This window comes from Bos indicus, chromosome 11 (assembly GCF_029378745.1).
Source record: "Bos indicus isolate NIAB-ARS_2022 breed Sahiwal x Tharparkar chromosome 11, NIAB-ARS_B.indTharparkar_mat_pri_1.0, whole genome shotgun sequence".
NCBI classification, from domain to species: domain Eukaryota; kingdom Metazoa; phylum Chordata; class Mammalia; order Artiodactyla; family Bovidae; genus Bos; species Bos indicus.
Genome location: NC_091770.1, coordinates 71,579,788 through 71,598,284, shown reverse-complemented (window position 1 = coordinate 71,598,284; position 18,497 = coordinate 71,579,788). Strand labels below are relative to the sequence as shown.

The 18,497-nt window shown below is 37.3% G+C and overlaps 1 protein-coding gene across 2 annotated transcripts in view; it reads left to right on the top strand.

The window, feature by feature from the left end:
• BABAM2 (BRISC and BRCA1 A complex member 2) overlaps positions 1-18,497 on the top strand; it is a 418,531-nt gene that overhangs the window by 30,275 nt on the left and 369,759 nt on the right. For both annotated transcript variants that reach the window (XM_019970491.2, XM_070798114.1), the window contains exon 2: positions 12,659-12,735. In XM_019970491.2, coding sequence (XP_019826050.1) covers positions 12,659-12,735 — 77 coding nt within the window. The remainder of the gene's footprint in view (positions 1-12,658; positions 12,736-18,497) is intronic.

Genomic DNA, 18,497 nt, shown 5'->3' with positions numbered 1-18,497 from the left:
AGTACTGTTGCCTGGAGAATCCCATGGACGGAGGAGCCTCGTAGGCTATAGTCCATGGGGTCGCAAAGAGTCAGACACGACTGAGCGACTTCACTCACTCACTCATCTGCATATCTGAGGTTATTGATATTTCTCCTGGCAATCTTGATTCCAGCTTGTGGTTCTTCCAGCCCAGCGTTTTAACCTGCACCCCCTTGCAGTGGAAGCACGGAGTCTTAACCACTGGACCAAGAGGAAAGTCCCAGGTGTAACACTTTATATTCATCTTTAACAAATACTTATAATTTGATTTGGAGTAAAGAAAATGAGTATTCCCAGTTACAAATTTTTAGAAAACTTACTGGCTCCATAAGAGTTAAGAAAAATTCAATTAAAGAGGAGATGAAGATTATGAAAATAAACTATTTCAAAATGATTTGGTATCATGGGAAAGGAAAATGTGAAGTTGCATATGCAGGTGGCTGTGTTGATCCACTGACAATAAAAAATCCGGCTCAGATTACTGTGATCAGTACTAAGCCTAGACATGGTACACATTCATAGCAGTGGTCAAACTGAGTGTGCATTAGAGTCTCCTGGAGGGCTTATTAAACCATAGATAGCTTAAAACATATTCTTACAACTTAATGAATATTAAAACATGAACGTCTGAGTTACCACTACCCCAGTCAAGAAATAAAATGTTTGGCAATGCCCCAGAAACCCCTTATGTGCCTCTTCCCAGTCACCACCCCATTCTTCCCTCATTGGTAAACCACTGTTCTGACTTTTGTAGTCATCACTTTCTGCTTTCTTTGCACTATTTTTATCAGTATACAAACATTATAGTTTTTTTTTTCTAGTTTTGAATTTCAAATAAATGGAAACACACAGTATGTATTCTCTCTTTAAGCAATATGTTTGTGAGATTTATCCACCTTGTTGCCTGTAGATATGGTTTATTTATTTTATTGGTATATAATATTTCTTTTGATGATTACATCCTAATTTGTCTTCCTAGCTTCCTGAGCTTCCCTGGTAGCTCAGCTGGTAAAGAATCTGCTTGCGGTGCAGGAGATCCTGGTTTGATTCCTGGGTTGGGAAGATCCCCTGGAGAAAGGATAGGTTACCCACTCCAGTATTCTTGGACAGTGAAGAATCTGCATGCAGTGTGGGAGACCTGGGTTTGATCCCTGGGTTGGGAAGATCCCCTGGAGGAGGGCATGGCGACCAACTCCAGTATTCTTGCCTGGAGAATCCCATGGACAGAGGAGCCTGGTGAGCTACAGTCCGTGGCGTCACAAAGACTTAGACATGACAGAGCGACTAAGCACATCCTGTAGCTAATAGGCATTTATATGGTTGTTCAGTTTGAAATTCTAGTTTAGTTGTTCAGTTTGGGGCTATTTTCAAAGATTGCTACTGTTATTGACATTTTTGTATTCTTTGGTGAGGGCTTACCTGGTGGCTCAATGGTAAAGAATCTACCTGCCAGTATAGGAGATATAGGTTCAATCCTTGGGTTGGGAAGATCCCCTGGAGAAGGAAATGGCAACCCACTTTAGTATTCTTGCCTGGGAAATCCCACGGACAGAGGCATGGTGTCACAAAAGAGTTGGACACAACTTAGTGACTAAACAACAAATTCTTTGGTGAGGTGTTGTTGGTGGTGGTTGAGTCGCTAAGTGGTGTCTGACTCTTGCGACCCTATGGACTGTAGCCCACCACGCTCCTCTGTCCGTGGGATTCTCCAGGCAAGAATCCTGGAGTGGGTTGCCATGCCCTCTCCAGGGGATCTTCCCGACCCAGGAATCGAACCCAGGTCTGCATTGCAGGCAGTTTCTTAACTGACTGAGCTGTGAGGGAAGCCCCATTTTTGGTGAGGTATATGTACACATATCAATTGGGATCATTTTAGGAGTAAAATTGCTAGATCGTAGGGTTGTATATGTATTTAGCTTCAATTACTACTGTCCAGTGGTTTTTCAAAGTGGCTGTACCAATTTATACTTCTGCCAGCAGAGTATAAGAGTTCTTGTTTGTCTTCATCCTTGTCAGTACTTGGTTGAGATTTTAATTTTAACTACCGTGATGGGTGTGTTGTGGTAACTTATTGTAGGTTTAAGTTGTATTTTCCTGGTGACTAATTCAGTTAAGCACATTTTCATGTGTTTATTGACCATTTGGATCCCCTTTTATGAAGTGCCCCTTTGAATCTGCTAACTTAGTTGCCATTTTCTTACTGACTATACAGGAGTTCTTTATATATTCTGAATATGAGCTTTAATCAATTTTGTATGTTGTAGATATTGTTTCCCACTCTGAGGGTTGTCTTTCACTGCCTTATGTGTGTGCTAAGTTGCTTCAGTCGTGTCCAACTCTGCGACCTCATGGACTGTAGCCCACCAAACTCCTCTGTCCATGGGATTCTCTAGGCAAGAATACTGGAGTGGGTTGCCATGCCCTCCTCCAGGGGCTCTTCCAGACCCAGGGATTGAACCCACATCTCTTATGTCTCCTGCATTGGCAGGCAGGTTCTTTATCGCTCACACCACCTTCACTCCCTTAATGGTATTTTTTGATGAACAGATCTGTAATAATATTAATGTGATCCTATTTACCCATCTTTTCCTTTATAGTTAGTGCTTTTGGGGAATTTTGTTCACCCCAAGTTCTTTTATTAAAGGTTTTAATTTTGTTTTGGAATATAGCTGATGTTGTAATAGTTTTGGGTGGACAGCAAAGGAACTCAGCTATGCATATACATGTATCCATTCTCCCCCAAACTCCCCTCCTCTCCAGGCTGCCGCATGACATTGAGCAGAGTTCACTGTGCTTTAGAGTAGGTCCTTGTTTGTTCACCCCAAGTTCCTGAAGATATTCTTCCATTATCTCCCTCCATCCCAGGTTATCTTCTTAAAATATTTTTTTTCCTTTTTTTTTTTTTTCCAACTACAATTTTATTTTATTTTTAAACTTTACAAAATTGTATTAGTTTTGCCAAATACCAAAATGAATCCGCCACAGGTATACATGTGTTCCCCATCCTGAACCCTCCTCCCTCCTCCTTCCCCATACCATCCCTCTGGGTCGTCCCAGTGCACTAGCCCCAAGCATCCAGTATCGTGCATTGAACCTGGACTGGCAACTTGTTTCATATATGATATTTTACATGTTTCAATGCCATTCTCCCAAATCTTCCCACCCTCTCCCTCTCCCACAGAGTCCAAAAGACTGTTGGACTTGATTTTTGTGGAGTGTTATGAGGGTAGGCATTGGGTTTTGTATTTTTCACTGTAAGTATCAATATGTCCAGCTGACCCAGCATCATTTATTGAAAACACTTTTCTTTCCTCACTTCTGTGTAGAGCTACCTTTGTTAGAAATCAAGTGTTCAGGTATGTGAGGGTCTTTCTCTGGACTGTCTCTTCTGTTTATTTGTTCTTTTTGTCTATCTTTGTACCAATATCAGTACTTTAATGATTTATAATAATTTTTGATAGCCAATAGAGCAGGTTCTCCTACTGAGTTTTTTTCTTATTGTGGTAAAATATCATACAAAATTTACCATTTTAATCATTTTAAGTTTATGTTCAGTAGCATTAAGTATATTGATGTTGTTGTGCGGTCATTGTCACCATCCATCTCTATAACTTTTTCATCTAGCAAAACTGCAACTCTGTACCCAGTAAACACTCTTTCCCTTCTTTCCTCAGCCCCTGGCAACCATCATTCTCTTCTTGGTCTCTCTGACTTTGACTACTCTGTATACTGCACATAAGTGGAATCATACAGTATTTGACCTTTTGTGGCTGGCTTGTTTCACTTAGTGTAGCATTTTCAAGGTTAATCCATATTGTAGCATGTGTCAAAATTTCTTTCCTTCCTAAGGCTACTGAATAACATTCCATTATATGTGTAGACTACATTTTGCTTATCCATTCATCAGTTGATGAGCACTTGGATTGTTTCCACCTTATGGCTATTATAAATAACTCAAGTTTTTCTTCGTCAAGAGAATCTAGTCTATTCTTAGTTCTTAATATTCCATTTACATTTTAGATTCTGCCATTCGGTTCCAGATCAACTTAAGAACTGTTGTCTTTTCATTATGTTTCTTTTAATTTGTGCACATGGTATCTATGTTCTTTTTTTTTTTTTTCTTTATTTTCTTCTTAATAATAGCTTTTCTATATAGTGTTCTTGTGCACCTTTTGTGACATTTATTTCTATATATTGATTGTTTGATGTTATTTTTAATGGCATCTCTCTAAAAGTTTTTATTTTTTGACTGACTATTGATGGTATATCGATATACATATACAGTATACAGTTGATTTTGTGTATGTTCTTTGTCTAGCAGCTTTGCTAAACTTGAATGTCATTTCCAGTGATAGATGTGAAGATTTTAAAATGCTTTCTACATAAGGCCATATTACCTACAAATAAGTATAGTTTTATTTCTTCCTTTCCAATGTTTATACCCTTATTTCCTCATATTGCAAACTTTGTACTAGCCAGGATTTCAATTTCAATGTTAAGTAAAAGTGGTAACAAAGGATATCCTTGTTTCATTCTGTCTCAAAGGTAAAAATTTAACATTTTGTTACTAGTATAATGTTGCTGTAAGTTTTTTATAGATGGCTTTTACCATATTAAGGAAGTTTCTTTTTTATCCTTGTTTTCAAAGAGTCTAAAAAAATATGAATGGACATTTAATTTTATCAAACACTTACCCTGAACTTACTGAGATAATCCTCTTAATTTTCTTTACTGTTCTGTTAACAGAGTGAATTAAATGCATATATTAGAAAAGAAGAAAGGTTGAACAGTAATGAGCTAAGCATCTATCTCTAAAAGTTAAAGGATTTCCCCTTGCCTACTTAACTGTTAAAAATAGTATTTGAGCCCATCATTCCTACTGAAATGATATTATAATGTAAACCACATTTTTGCTATAGAACACCTACTAAGATTTAAAAATACTCCCCACTCTAAAGTCAAGTTGAAACCTCTCATTTGTAAATGGAGATACAGCGGAGAAACTGAGAATAACAGTTGATGCCACATGAACTGGCAAACACATATTTTTGAATATTTTAATTTTATAATTTTTAAAACATTCTGGGCTGAGTCACTTATTTTGGTAATGGCATTTTGGATTCCTATGCTATGAGTTACATCCCTCACTTTCTAGTAGGGTTCAGAAATAGATTTTAGACTTTAGAGATGTAGAGGATGTACTTGGTATATCAGGAACATCATATGTCATCAAGTGGGTAGTTCAGTCTCCTAGATAATCATCTGAAACATCTACCTCAGTGTGATTTTGCTGCTTTCTTTTACCAATTTTAATTCATGAGTCTTCTTGTAGAAAGGCCTAAGACTTGCCCTAGTGGGTTTTGATGTAGTCATCTAGTTGTACCATAATTTCCTTCCAAGACTGAAGGTGAAAGATTCTGTGAATCAGAAGTTCAGATACCGCCACAGATAAAATGCCCATTTTATAGATTATTTAGATGGCTGTTAAGATATCCTACTTCAGGCTTCTAGCTTCTTTATTGCTGAATTTCAGTCTGGAAACCATGATAATTTTGAAAGTGCTTTAGTCTGAGTGGAATTTTTGATGTTAGAGTTAATTCAGAGAAAATTAACTCTGTAAAATGAAAATGTGCTGAATATCAACTCACAGTAATTCACTCTAATTTATGACTTAATAGTTATTTAAAATGCAGTTATTGGTCTTTGAACCTGTTTTTGTTTCATATTCACCTGGTATTTAAGGTTGCCAAAGCTGAAGACTTCCTTCTTAGCTGATGTTAAATATTGTTAGTTAAGCACACACGTCATTATCAAGAAAACAGGAAGCTATGTAGGAGAACATGCCAAATGGTGAATTAATAGTTAGAGTAAAGGAAACTGACGTCTACTCAGGGAGGGAACCCTAGACTCATCTACTTTGTTCTTTTTAGGTGGCTTGAGGAATAGAAATGGTTTGTCATTACTTTTTTCCAGAAAGTATGTCAAATAATAGGTTTAGCTTTAAACTGGAAAGCATATATTTTGCATTGTCTTAAAAATGCTGATGTCTTAAAGGTTGTACAATATCTTCATTTAAATTTGTTAAATCAAGATTAATTCTTGGCTGTTACTCAGATCGTGTGAAGTCTTGTGAAATTGCCTACCTTTTCTTCTTTATAGTGAAACTCTCCTTATTTGAGTACGATCTCAGTAATTAGGAACAAGTAATGATTTAAAAAGGATTCAAATCTAAATTTACATTTCACTATTATTTAAAGACTTTGTTGAATAAATCAAGAGTGTCAACACTGCAGCACAGATTTAATCAAATACATTTGTTGAGAAGAATTATAATTCACATTTTTCATTAATTCTGATGGTTTTCTCTTTAATTATTGAGAGACGATTTAGTTTGGTGGTTAAGAAAACGGGCCTTAAAGATGAAAAGAAAATGGGCCTTGGAGCTAGATATCCTGGGCTTGGATCCCAGGTCCGTCACTTACTAGCAAGTTATATAGCTTTTATTTGCCTCAGTTTCCTCATCTGTAAAATGGAGACAATAATAGCACCTATTGCTGAAGGTTGCTGTGGGCTTAAATAATTTAATTAAAGAACTTAGTGCCCTTTGCACAGTATATGCCCAATAAATGTTAGCTGCTATTGTTATTATTTATTTTGAAAATAGAGTAATTTTTAGGTTATGACTTTAAATTCTGAGTTGCACGGACAGTTCTTCAAAGGGAGGACCTTCCACAAAAAGTCACTTTTAACTTTCTCAGAGGTGCAGATGAGAATGGCTTCCCAATTCCAGTTAAATCATTGGTTCTTGCAGGAAAAGAGCACTAGACTGAGAATCAAATTTTACGCAAACCTTTCATTCAGCAAACCGTTACCTCCATGCATAGTTGTTGGACTCTCCATGTCCTCGACATAAGTGCTGCTGGATTCTGAAGATTAGAGATGATTTAAAGATGCTTAGGTCAGGGAGACTAAGATGTGACTAGAGTGCCTTGGAAGTAGTTTCCAATCTGTTGTCTATAAAATGACAATTTTTGAGTTTAGTTGATGATTTCAGTCATCAGTACTGGGTTCGTAGCACTCTGCTGGATTGCTGTACTAAGACATTTTGAAAATGGTAAAGCAGTTCTTGGCACCAAGAATCTTAGAACTGGTAGGAAAAACAAACCAACATTAGAAAATAGATAAAAGATAATATCGAGAGTCATGTGATTAGATGGGAAATAGGAAATTGTAGGGATGATAGTTTGAGAAGATTATTATGCTTAGCATTTTATCATGTCAGTGGTTAGCTCCAATTTCTTAATAAGGTACCAGAGTAAACTGCCTGATTTGATGTTAACTTGAGAGGAACCTTCTTTTTCTCAGAGTACATCATGAGAAATGCTGGGCTGGAAGAAGCACAAGCTGGAATCAAGATTGGCAGGAGAAACATCAATAACCTCAGATATGCAGATGACACCACCCTTATGGCAGAAAGTGAAGAAAAAGAACCTCTTGATAAAAGTGAAAGAGGAGAGTGAAAAAGTTGGCTTAAAGCCAACATTCAGAAAACTAAGATCATGGCATCCAGTCCCATCACTTCATGGCAGATAGATGGGGAAACAGTAGAAACAGTGGCTGATTTTATTTTTCTGGGCTGCAAAATCACTGCAGATGGTGATTGCAGCCATGAAATTAAAAGACACTTGCTTCTTGGAAGGAAAGTTATGACCAACCTAGACAGCGTATTAAAAAGCAGAGACATTACTTTGTCAACAAAAGTCTGTCTAGTCAAGGCTGTGGTTTTTCCAGTAGTCATGTATGGATGTGAGAGTTGGACTGTAAAGAAAGCTTTCGCCGAAGAATTGATGCTTTTGAACGGTGGTGTTGGAGAAGATTCTTGAGAGTCCCTTGGACTGCAAGGATATCCAACCAGTCCATCCTAAAGGATATCAGTCCTGAATATTCATTGGAAGGACTGATGGTAAAGCTGAAACTCCAATACTTTGGCCTCCTGATGCAAAGAGCTGACTCATTTGAAAAGACCTTGATGCTGGGAAAGATTGAAGGCAGGAGGAGAAGGGGACAACAGAGGGTGAGATGGTTAGGTGGAATCACTGACTCATGTCTAATGAGTTTGAGTAAACTCTGGGAGTTGGTGATGGACAGGGAAGCCTGGCGTGCTGTAGTCCATTGGGTCGCAAAGAGTTGGATACGACTGAGTGACCAAACTGAACTGAACTGAAGTGTCACTTGGGAATTCCCACATGCATAATCTTTTTAAAAGGGAGCTCAACACCCTTTGTTTTCTTACCTGTTAAACTTTAAAATAGTGAATCCCCAGTATAATGAGGTAATTAGAATTTAGTGGAAGATACATTTTTAGAGCATGGTTCATCCCCAAACCCTTTTTATGTTATAATGGTAAGATAATGTCTTTTTGTTCTTGTCGTTGCTGTATTCCCAGCTTCTAGCACACTGCTTGATGTGTAGTCAACACTCAAGAAATATATTTGAGAGAGCATCCTGCAGTGATCCAGTTAACGTTAGGCCTCTATACTTTCATTGCTGAGGGCATGGGTTCAGTTCCTAGTCAGAGAACTAAGATCCCACAAGCCTCCACTTGGTGTGGCCAAAAATGAAAAAAAAAGTAAGAAAACAAAAATATCGTTGAAAGGCAAATTTGAAGTTACATTTGAATTATCAGCAATTTCTAAGTCATTAAAATTATTTTATTATTAAAAGATACTGGTCTTTTTAAACCTTAGATCTAACTATGTTAGGGCAAGTTGCCATTATGCAAATATAATTTTAATGAAGTTAGTAGCTTCTTACTTACTAGCTTTTTCATACTTGGGTAAGGAGATGTCTTTCTAGGAGAATGAACTTGCGTATTGTATTAGTTCTCTGTTAACTGCATTTGACCGCAACTTCATAGGAGACCTTATGCCAGAGTTGCCCTGCCAAGCCATTCCTAAACCCTGACATGTGAGAAACTGTGAGAGATAATAAATATTAGAAATGTCATGTTTTGTGATATCATAATATAAAGAGTTTCATACATCTCATTTGAAGACTGTTCATCGGTAAATCACCCTGCCTTATTTCCTTTTGAAAAGGAGTGAGGCACTTTAGAAGAAAAAGATAAATCAAGCCATCATAGCCAAGTTTCCTGAGTCAAGATATAAAAGAATATGTTTAGCTTTAAAATATTTAATTGTAGAATAGTTCATGTTCATTATTAATCAAAACAATGCAGAAGGTCATTGAAGAAAGTTCTAAGGATCACCCCAAATCCTACTACATTTGGTGATGCTCTTTTTGAAACCTGTTTTTGTACATGGACATAAGCACACTTAGATCTTTCTTTTCCATATGTGGAACCTTTCTTTTCATCTGTGTTTTTCAGTATTTTTTAACCCAAACGTTTTTTTTTTATTAATTGAAAAACTATTGGCCTCCTTGAGTATGGTTTGAAATTTCACAGTAAATTAAACATGACCAAAACCAGTTTTAGACGGAGGTAATTTAAAAACAAAACAGTTTAATCTTAAATGAACCATTAGGTAAGATGACATTGGCTTGTTTCCCATCAAGCTGTTTATCCTAAGAAATATGGAAGACAGCATAACAAGATATTTTAAATAATTTGCTCAATGTTTCCTTGGAGGAGAAGCTGAGTGCTGTTTAGGAGAGAGAGACAGCTTAGCCTTTCTTCTCTGCTCCCTTGAATAGTTTGGTTCTTGGCCCCAAATTTGTGTATACCTCTCAGCCAGACAGAAGCCCTGCAGTTAACTGGAGATTAGCTGATGTAACCCATGTATAGTCCTGCTTGAGGACTTTTACCCCTGCCACCATCCCCACTAAGTAAGTGATCTTTCCAACAATAGACAGGGCTCTTTTTTGATGAGTTTTTCTTCTATCTTCTTTTGTGTGTGTGTGCTGCTTTAGTGGCTCTTTTAGAATGGCTATCCCTCCCATGGATCTGCCTCTGTTTCCCGGAAGAATTGGCTGTCAGCTGACACTCAGCTCTTGACTTCCCTTCTCCCTCAGCTTGCTTCTCTCGTAGTTGTCCCCGTTGAGTAAATCCTCTCGTCTCCATTGCCCCTAGTCTTTCCCCAGCCCAAGGGCCCAGCATCTTTCTTGCCTGTAGTGGATTTGTCTCTGGTTGCCTGGTTTCTGTTTTACCTTTTCACAGTCCCCTTTTCCATACAGTGTACTGGATAATCTTTTAAAAACATAGACTCAGATAATAATACTCCTCCTAAAACCCTCCTTTGTACTCAGAATAAAACCTGAATTAATCGCCACCGCTTCCGTGGCTCTGCGTGGTCTGTCCCTTGTGTATCTCTTGTCCTGATCTTTTGCTGTTCTGATCTCCTGCCGTCACTCTGCTCTAGCGGCATTGCCCAGACTTAGCAAGATCCCTTCCCCCAGAAATACCCAACTTGTTCCTGCCTTCACGCCTTTGCACCAGCTGTTTTCTCTGCCTGGAATGCTCTTCACCAGAACTGTGCATGGTTGGCCCCTTTGCATTATTCAGGTTTCAGATTTCACCACCTCCAAGGGTCTTTCCCAGTCTTCCAGCATCCTGTGGCTCCTGTTTTATTGCAGCTCCCTGTTTTATTTTCTTCATCACATTTAGCAGTCTTAAACTATCTTTGCACATTTGTCGCTTCTTTTTATTTTTTAAATCATTTCTCCTTCCCTTGCCAGAATTTAAGTATCATGAGACTGTAGCTCTTGTCTATCTTGTCCACCCTCTATTCCTAAGACGTGGAGCAATGTTCAGTCAGTCTTAGCTAAGTGAAAAGAATCAGTGAGTGAATCACTCAGATGGAGAAATGTATTTTTTTCTGCCCTGAGGTGGCTGGGACCAGCCATTCAAGTAGAAAAGGAGGAAGGTGAAAAGGCAGAGCACAAAGACACTTTCCTAGTCCTGGTTTAAGCCTAAAGTGAATAATATAAAGTGTGGCACCACAGTGACTGTAATTATTTCAAAATTTAATTCACATAGTAGAAGGATGAATTTATTCAAATTAGAATCAGATTAATCTTGAGGATTTCCTGTACTACTAATAACTTCAGTCATTAAGTGATGTAGGTGATTTGATCTTCAAGCCTCCAAAGACACTTGATTGTATGGTTATTTGTTAAATTATTTAAAAACATTGTTGAATATAATGTAAGAGAAAAAAATTCTTAGTGTTGCTTGTAGAGTCATTTCTGTCATTAGATTATACTTCATACTTTATAATGTTAGTGTTTAAGTGTTTTCCATAAGTGTTTTCAAAGAACTACTATATTGTAGGCTAGAAAAGATGTTACTATGAGAGAGAGATTTTAGTACCTTTAATAAAATGTGCCCCAAAGAATTTTTTATATTGAAAGGTAAAGGAGACTGTGATCTTAAAACTTGTAAAAAAAAATTAAAGTAAGTTACTCTGTAATTACTAGTGCCGTTTTGTTGTTTAGTTTATAAACTAATGTTTTTATTGACCCCTAAGGATAAAGAGGAATACTCGACCTGGTGTGCGTGCGCTCAGTCCCTCAGTCTGGTTTATGCTAAATATGTTAAAGTTTCTGTCTACTTTTCTCTTTCACATTTATAGGGTTTTGGGAAAAAGTAATAGTAAATCTCATATGAGCTCTGAGTTAGTGTTTTTAGAGTCAGCACTTCTCAAATTTCGTTTCACGTGCCGGTTGCCTTTCACAGTGGCCGTCTAGGGAAGTGGCACATTTGTTCCAACAGTGCTTCCTTTCCTTAAACCACTTAGGTAGGTTCTTTTTCAGAAATGTTTCATAGGCAGTTTTGGAATTCTGAAAAAAATCCTTCTTACTCTACCAATGAAATACTTTGCTTATTTTTTTGACTAAATGAAGACATACAACTTCCTCAACTGACTTCATATTAATATTTTATTAATTTATGAAGCCAATATTGCTGTTACACAGTTGAAGTTATGACTCAGAAGATCATGAGAGAGAGTTTACAAAGTAAATCTGTGTAAAGAACAAAGAACATTGTATAACCTTGCGAAGTAATAGATTTAAAAATAAAACAACAAGCTGTTGAGACCTGGGTGACTAACTCACCCACCCCCCCCTTTAAATTTGCATTTTATCTGAAACTGAGTGCAGAGCATTGTGCTCTGCTACAGATGTAAGTTATGGGGTGCCAAATCTAGAGGAAGCGCCTTGTTTTCGGGGAAAGAGAGAAAACCATCTGGTACCAGAAAAAGGCCAAAAGTGGGCTCTTTTTAGTACTAACTGAGTGAAAACTAAGAGTCTATATATAAAATATGACCATAAAACTACGCTTCTTTTACAATTCTTGGCATCAAAGACTACAGACCTGTTTTGGATCATGTACCTGTTTTCAAAGTTGAGATACACTTCTTTGAGAGAAGTAGCTGAAGCAGTGTTGGTATTTAATGTTAGAAGGCATATAGGTTTTCTTGTGAGATAAACGAATTATTTCTTTGAACACAGGTCTTATTTTGCCTTAGCCTCCATGACCATTAAGGGCTTTTATTTTAGTCTATAAGTCAGTGTTTTAATCACTGGTCTGTAAGGATTACTTTTAATTAACTTTATTTAATATTATAAATATGTGGGGTTTTGAGAAATGCTTTTCATTTCTTTCTTTTTTAAAAAGCTGCACGTCATTGACTCCTGGACCCAACTGTGACCGATTTAAGTTGCATATACCATATGCTGGAGAGACATTAAAATGTAAGTAAATGATGACTGTTTTACTGAAAATGTAGATTACAGTGCTAGCTATTGGACTTTGTGCTTTAGTGTTTTTATTTCTGGCTTTTAAGTGTTATCTCGTAAGATATCAATCAGAAGGATTTACCATTTTTTGAAAATTTGTCTTTTAGTCCTAGTTCTAGTCAAAGTAAGACAGTTGGCAGGCAGTAAGTTGTGGTCAAGTGGGCATGCACGTGTTTTTTATAGCAAAGATCAGAAATATAAATGACTATAAGGCCAGACTGGTAACATGAATGAGGGAAGTAGGCTAGGGGTGGCAAGTTGGAGCACTCAACCCAGTTTTGAGGGGTTACCATTACTGATTCATTGAGAAAAGGTGGAAATCTGCATTTTTATTTGAATTCTCTCAGTTTTAGACATTGGCCACTTCTTCAAAATTACAGTGTGGGCCAGCGTTATGTAGGCCAAACCAAATGTGTGTGTGTGGGCTGCCTTGAGCTCTTGAAACTCTGGTTTGTGACCTCGATGAATAATATGCAAGACCTCCTGTTGGATTTAGTCCACCATCTGCAGCACTTGCCTGGGTTGCGTCAGCACTTCTCTGCCGTAATCACCAGGACTAAAGCTGTAGCCTGTGATGATGGAGATGATGATCGCTTTGGTTGGGTAGTATCAGTACTCTCATCAGGAATTTTCCCTTGAAACCATTCTACTGAACAGGGTATGAAAGTCTGACTTGTCTTACAAAGAGGAATAAAGAACAAAGATATTGAAGGTGGGACAGATGGGCAAACAGTACCTTTCAGACCATGGATTGTGTGTTTTGGCATTTTAGACCAGGAAAGGCCACATCTTAATATTTGTAGAATCACTCTATATTAATTTACCAATTGAAACATGAACTGAAAAATTTGTGACGTGCTGACCTGTTAACCTTTTATTGTTAGATCATTCTCTGGAAACCATTAAAATAGAAAAGAATTTCACCTGCCTGAGATAGTAGGACAGATCGGATTGCTACTCTTTTGGGGAAAAATATTATTAACTAAATTTGAAAGAAATGATCAAAGTAAATCATTAATGTGGTAAAAAATGTAAGTAGTTCAGAATTTTTTAACATATGAAAGCAGTGGTCCTCTGTCCCATTTCTCTCCAATCCTAGACCTATGTCTCAAAGGAACCACTTAAAACCTTAAAAAAAATTGTTTCAGTGTCTAGTTCTCCTGGGGATGATCTCCATATATCTAAGTAATATGCTTATGCCTCTGTTTCTTGGCTTATCAGTTTTAGATGTTACTATCTTTTGACTTCCTGCACTGATGAATGAGGTATTGGCCTGTTTTCATTGTACCATTTATCTCTCTCTTGTCATCTTCATCTTATAAAGTTACATTATTGTGATTATATCACCACTGTTGGTTCCTGTATTGGGAAACAAGGGAACAGTGAGAGACTTTATTTTCTTGGGCTCCAAAATCACTGCAGATGGTGACTGCAGCCATGAAATTAAAAGACGCTTGCTCCTTGGAAGAAAAGCTATGACCAACCTAGACAATGTATTAAAAAGCAGAGACATTACTTTGCAAACGAAGGTCTGTCTAGTCAAAGCTATGGTTTTTCCAGTAGTCATGGATGTGAGAGTTGGACTGTAAAGAAAGCTTTCGCCAAAGAATTGATGCTTTTGAACTGTGGTGTTGGAGAAGACTCTTGAGAGTCCCTTGGACTGTAAGGAGATCCAACCAGTCCATCCTAAAGGAAATCAGTCCTGAATATTCATTAGAAGGACTGATGCTGAAGCTGAAACTCCAATACTTTGGCTACCTGATGCAAAGAACTGACTTATTGGAAATGACCCTGATGCTGGGAAAGATTGAAAGCAGGAGAAAAGGGCAACAGAGGATGTGATGGTTGGATGGCATCACTGACTCAGCGGACATGAGTTTGAGCAAACTCCGGGAATTGGTGATGGACAGGGAAGCCTGGCGTGCTGCAGTCCATGGGGTCTTAAAGAGTCAGACATGACCGAGTGACTGAATTGAGCTGATTGGTTACCCTGTAGCTTCAATTTTTTTTTAAAGATTGTTTGATGTGGACCACTTTTAAAGCCTTTATTGAATTTGTTGCAGTTTTGCTTCTCTTTTTTTATGTTTTGCTTTTTTGGTCCCAAGGCATGTGGGATCTTAGTTCCCTGACCATGGCTGGAACCCCCACACCCTGCATTGGAAAGCAAAGTCCTAACCATTGGACTGCCAGGGAAGTTCCTTCTTCTTTTTAAAGACTCATTTAAAGCATTGTATTGTATAGTTAAATGAACAGCTCCTGAAAATTCTTAGTAAATCCCTGGCACACAGTTACCACTGTTGGTTCTTAAGCAAAATCTCTGTGCAATAATGATGCTCACTTAGTGTGCTTTTGTTTAGTTTCCCATTAGCCAGTATTCTTGCCTAGAGAATCCCATGGACAGAGGAGCCTGGTGGGCTGCTGTCCATAGGGTCACACAGAATCGGACACGACTGAAGCGACTTAGCATGCATGCATGCATGCGTTGGAGAAGGAACTGGCAACCCACTCCAGTATTCTTGCCTGGAGAATCCCAGGGACAGAGGAGCCTGGTGGGCTGCTGTCTGTGGGGTCGCACAGAGTCGGATACGACTGAAGTGACTTAGCAGCAGCAGCAGTAGCCATAGACTGTGTCTTTTGGCTCCCCACTGTGTAAGATGATGATATTAACCCCTGTCCTCCTTCACCTTTCAGTTTTTGTCTTCTGTTATTTTCCTTTTGCATTGTCAAAGTTGATAACTTATTGTCTGTTCTAAATCTGTAATTGCCGTATGTGCTTTGTCTATAAATTGCTTGACTGATTACCTTGCAGGCCTGCTCCTGTGGTTATCACTGTAGGATTCACCTTTATTCTCTTGGGTTTGACCTTGCGTTAAAAAATTATCTGAAAAACTCTCAAATCGATACCCTTTGAGGTGCCTCAGCGCTTCAATATGAAGGCCAAACTAAAACCTCTTTAGATTTACAGATGGAAATTGTTTTTTAATATCTTTTGATGTTAAAATAGGATAGAATCATCAAAATAACTGAAACCAACTGCATAAATTTTGAAACAAGTTATTGCTGTCTGATAGTATAAACTAGAAAAATTTATATACATAAAGTCAAAACAGATGAACAAACTCTTCAAACACCTAGTTAAAATTCAAGTGATGATCCATTGAACTTATTGGACTGGTGTTTTGTGAATCTGCCCACCTAATGTCCGTGATTATATAGCAAGGTTATTTTGCTTTCCTTAATTTGTGTAACTTTTAGGCCATGGCAATTAAAGTTTCTCTCTTTGTAACTGTACTTATTTAAATTATTTCAAAATTAAATCTCTTTACAGTATTTTATACAGTTTATCCCTTGGTATTGATGGGATTGGTTCCAGAAGCCCCTGCAGATACTCAAGTCCCTTAGATAAAATGACATAGAACATTCGGTCCTCCATAGTCATGCGTTTTGCATCCATAAATATGGAGGGCTGACAGTAAACGTTTCTAAGCGGAGTTTGTTGAATTATGATGCATCAATGGTAGTAGTAATGTAAAAAGCTTCTTTATCTAACGGTTCTCATTTAAAACTTGTGGTATGAGATTTAAACTATAATTTTAACCAAGGCTGAATCAAAGTATTTGGAGTTTACTTATTACATAACTTTAAACTCAGAGAAGTTAGAAATGGAGACCTTTTTGTTTATTTTGTTTATCAAATTATATCTTCAGACCCTAGCACTGTAATGATATTCAGTTAGATATTTATTGAAGGAATGTGATGAATGCATGCATGAATTTTTGAATCTTAGTGTTCAGATTTTTGTTGGTTGAAGTATAGTGTAGTAAAGAATGTGACATTCTGTTACTTGTATCAGCCAACAGAATTCAACAGAAATTCAATCTTTAGAAGTTATTTATTACACAAGGAATTTGTAATTGGAACATTGCTCATAACAATTCAGAAAACGGGAAGGACATACAGTATTTTGCAGATTTGGAGTCTGTTTCCATTTTCTGTATATATTTTACTGTGCCTTCTCAAAACAGATTAATGAAAATAATGTGTGACTAAATTTTATATTTTGGAATATTTTATGTACTAGGAAATAGTTCTTCTATAAATGTTTCATCTGGAATAAAGGAAGCTGAATAAAGGAAGCTTTGCAGTTAATAATAGTGAAAATGAAAGACAAAGGAGAGGGCATATTTCTACCTGTAAATTTATGAATTGATTCCTAAGAATTACCTGTATGTATAATGAAATAATAGACATTAAAAAAAAAAACCACAGAAGAGTATCGTGCATTAAGAATGACGTTTCCTCAGCTCTTTTTAATGTGAAGAGAAAACTGTTGGGTGTTGAAAGAGGTGCCAATTTGTGTTAGATTCTCATGGAAAATATCAAAGGATATCTGAATTGAAGAGAAGTCCTTGAATTGCATGATTGTAGAAGAAATAACTAGTACTTAAAGAGGATTGGAAAAGTGACTCTTCAGTGATCAAATTGATTTAAATAAAACAAATAGTAATGTCTAGGATAGTGCCACTGAAATGACTCAAAATATGCAAGGTACAGCCAAATTCACAGAGGAAGATGAGAGTCATGTATATGTGTATTTGGAATAACTGTCATGCTCTATAGCACTTAACTCTTGAAAAAATTATTGTGTTTGTGCTTTTGTGTATCCTATTTAAATAGGGTGGTAGTGAGGCTGTTTTGATCATTTTCTTTCCAGTCTGTACCTGGCATTTAGAGGGACTAAATACATGTTTGTGAAATGAATGAACCATGCTCATTCTTTGGATATAACACTGAGAGGTTTGATGAAGTGGCAGAATCCTGAAATATTCTCAATTTTACAGGTTTTTTGAACATCACTATTTCATAACTATAAAGAGAGATAATGGAAATATTTTAAGTTTTATAAAGCAAATCTGTGGCTAGTAAATCAAAAGATTTCCTAACATTGGTTTCAAATATGAAATTATCTTTTGTTTAAAATTGCTGTTTTTAATACTGACAATTTGTTTTAATCAGGGACTGTTTGGTTATAAGAAACCCATTGGAACAAACATAAACTAAGGAGTTTGTTTGTTTGTCTTTATAAGGAATTAAGTGAATTCCATGGTGCCCACGGACAGGAAGTATAACCAGGCCTTGTAGGGACTGGAAGGATGGTGGGCACAATAGTAACCAGGCAGTATCTGTGTTCTTGAGTGTCTTTGTCCTGTAACATATTTTCTTGTCATCATATTCACTTTATTCTTTATAAAAAAATTTATTTATTTTTAATTGGAGGATAATTGCTTTATAATGTTGTGTTGGTTTCTGCCATACATCAACATGAATCATCCACAGGTATACATATGTCCCCACTTTACTCTTTTTCCACCAAATTTCTGTTTCTCCTCACAGAGAGTAGAAATGACTTCCTGAGCTCCCCTAGGACATGGTGACTAAGCTCATGGCCAGCAGAGACAGCCTATGGTCTAAATTCCTGGGAGAGAGGGTCTGATTGGCATCTTGGGCTGGGTGTTCACTTGTGATCCAGTCATATGGTCAAGAGTTTTGGTTAATGGCTTGGGTACTAGAGGCCAGTTTAACACAAAATGAGCATGGGGTGGGCAGGTACCCAGGAACCTATCTATCACACTGTTTCAGGAGTTCTTTCTAAAGAGCTTCCAAGTGAAACTAGAGACATTTTCCCTTTGTCTTTAGCAACAGAAGCAATGCCATTG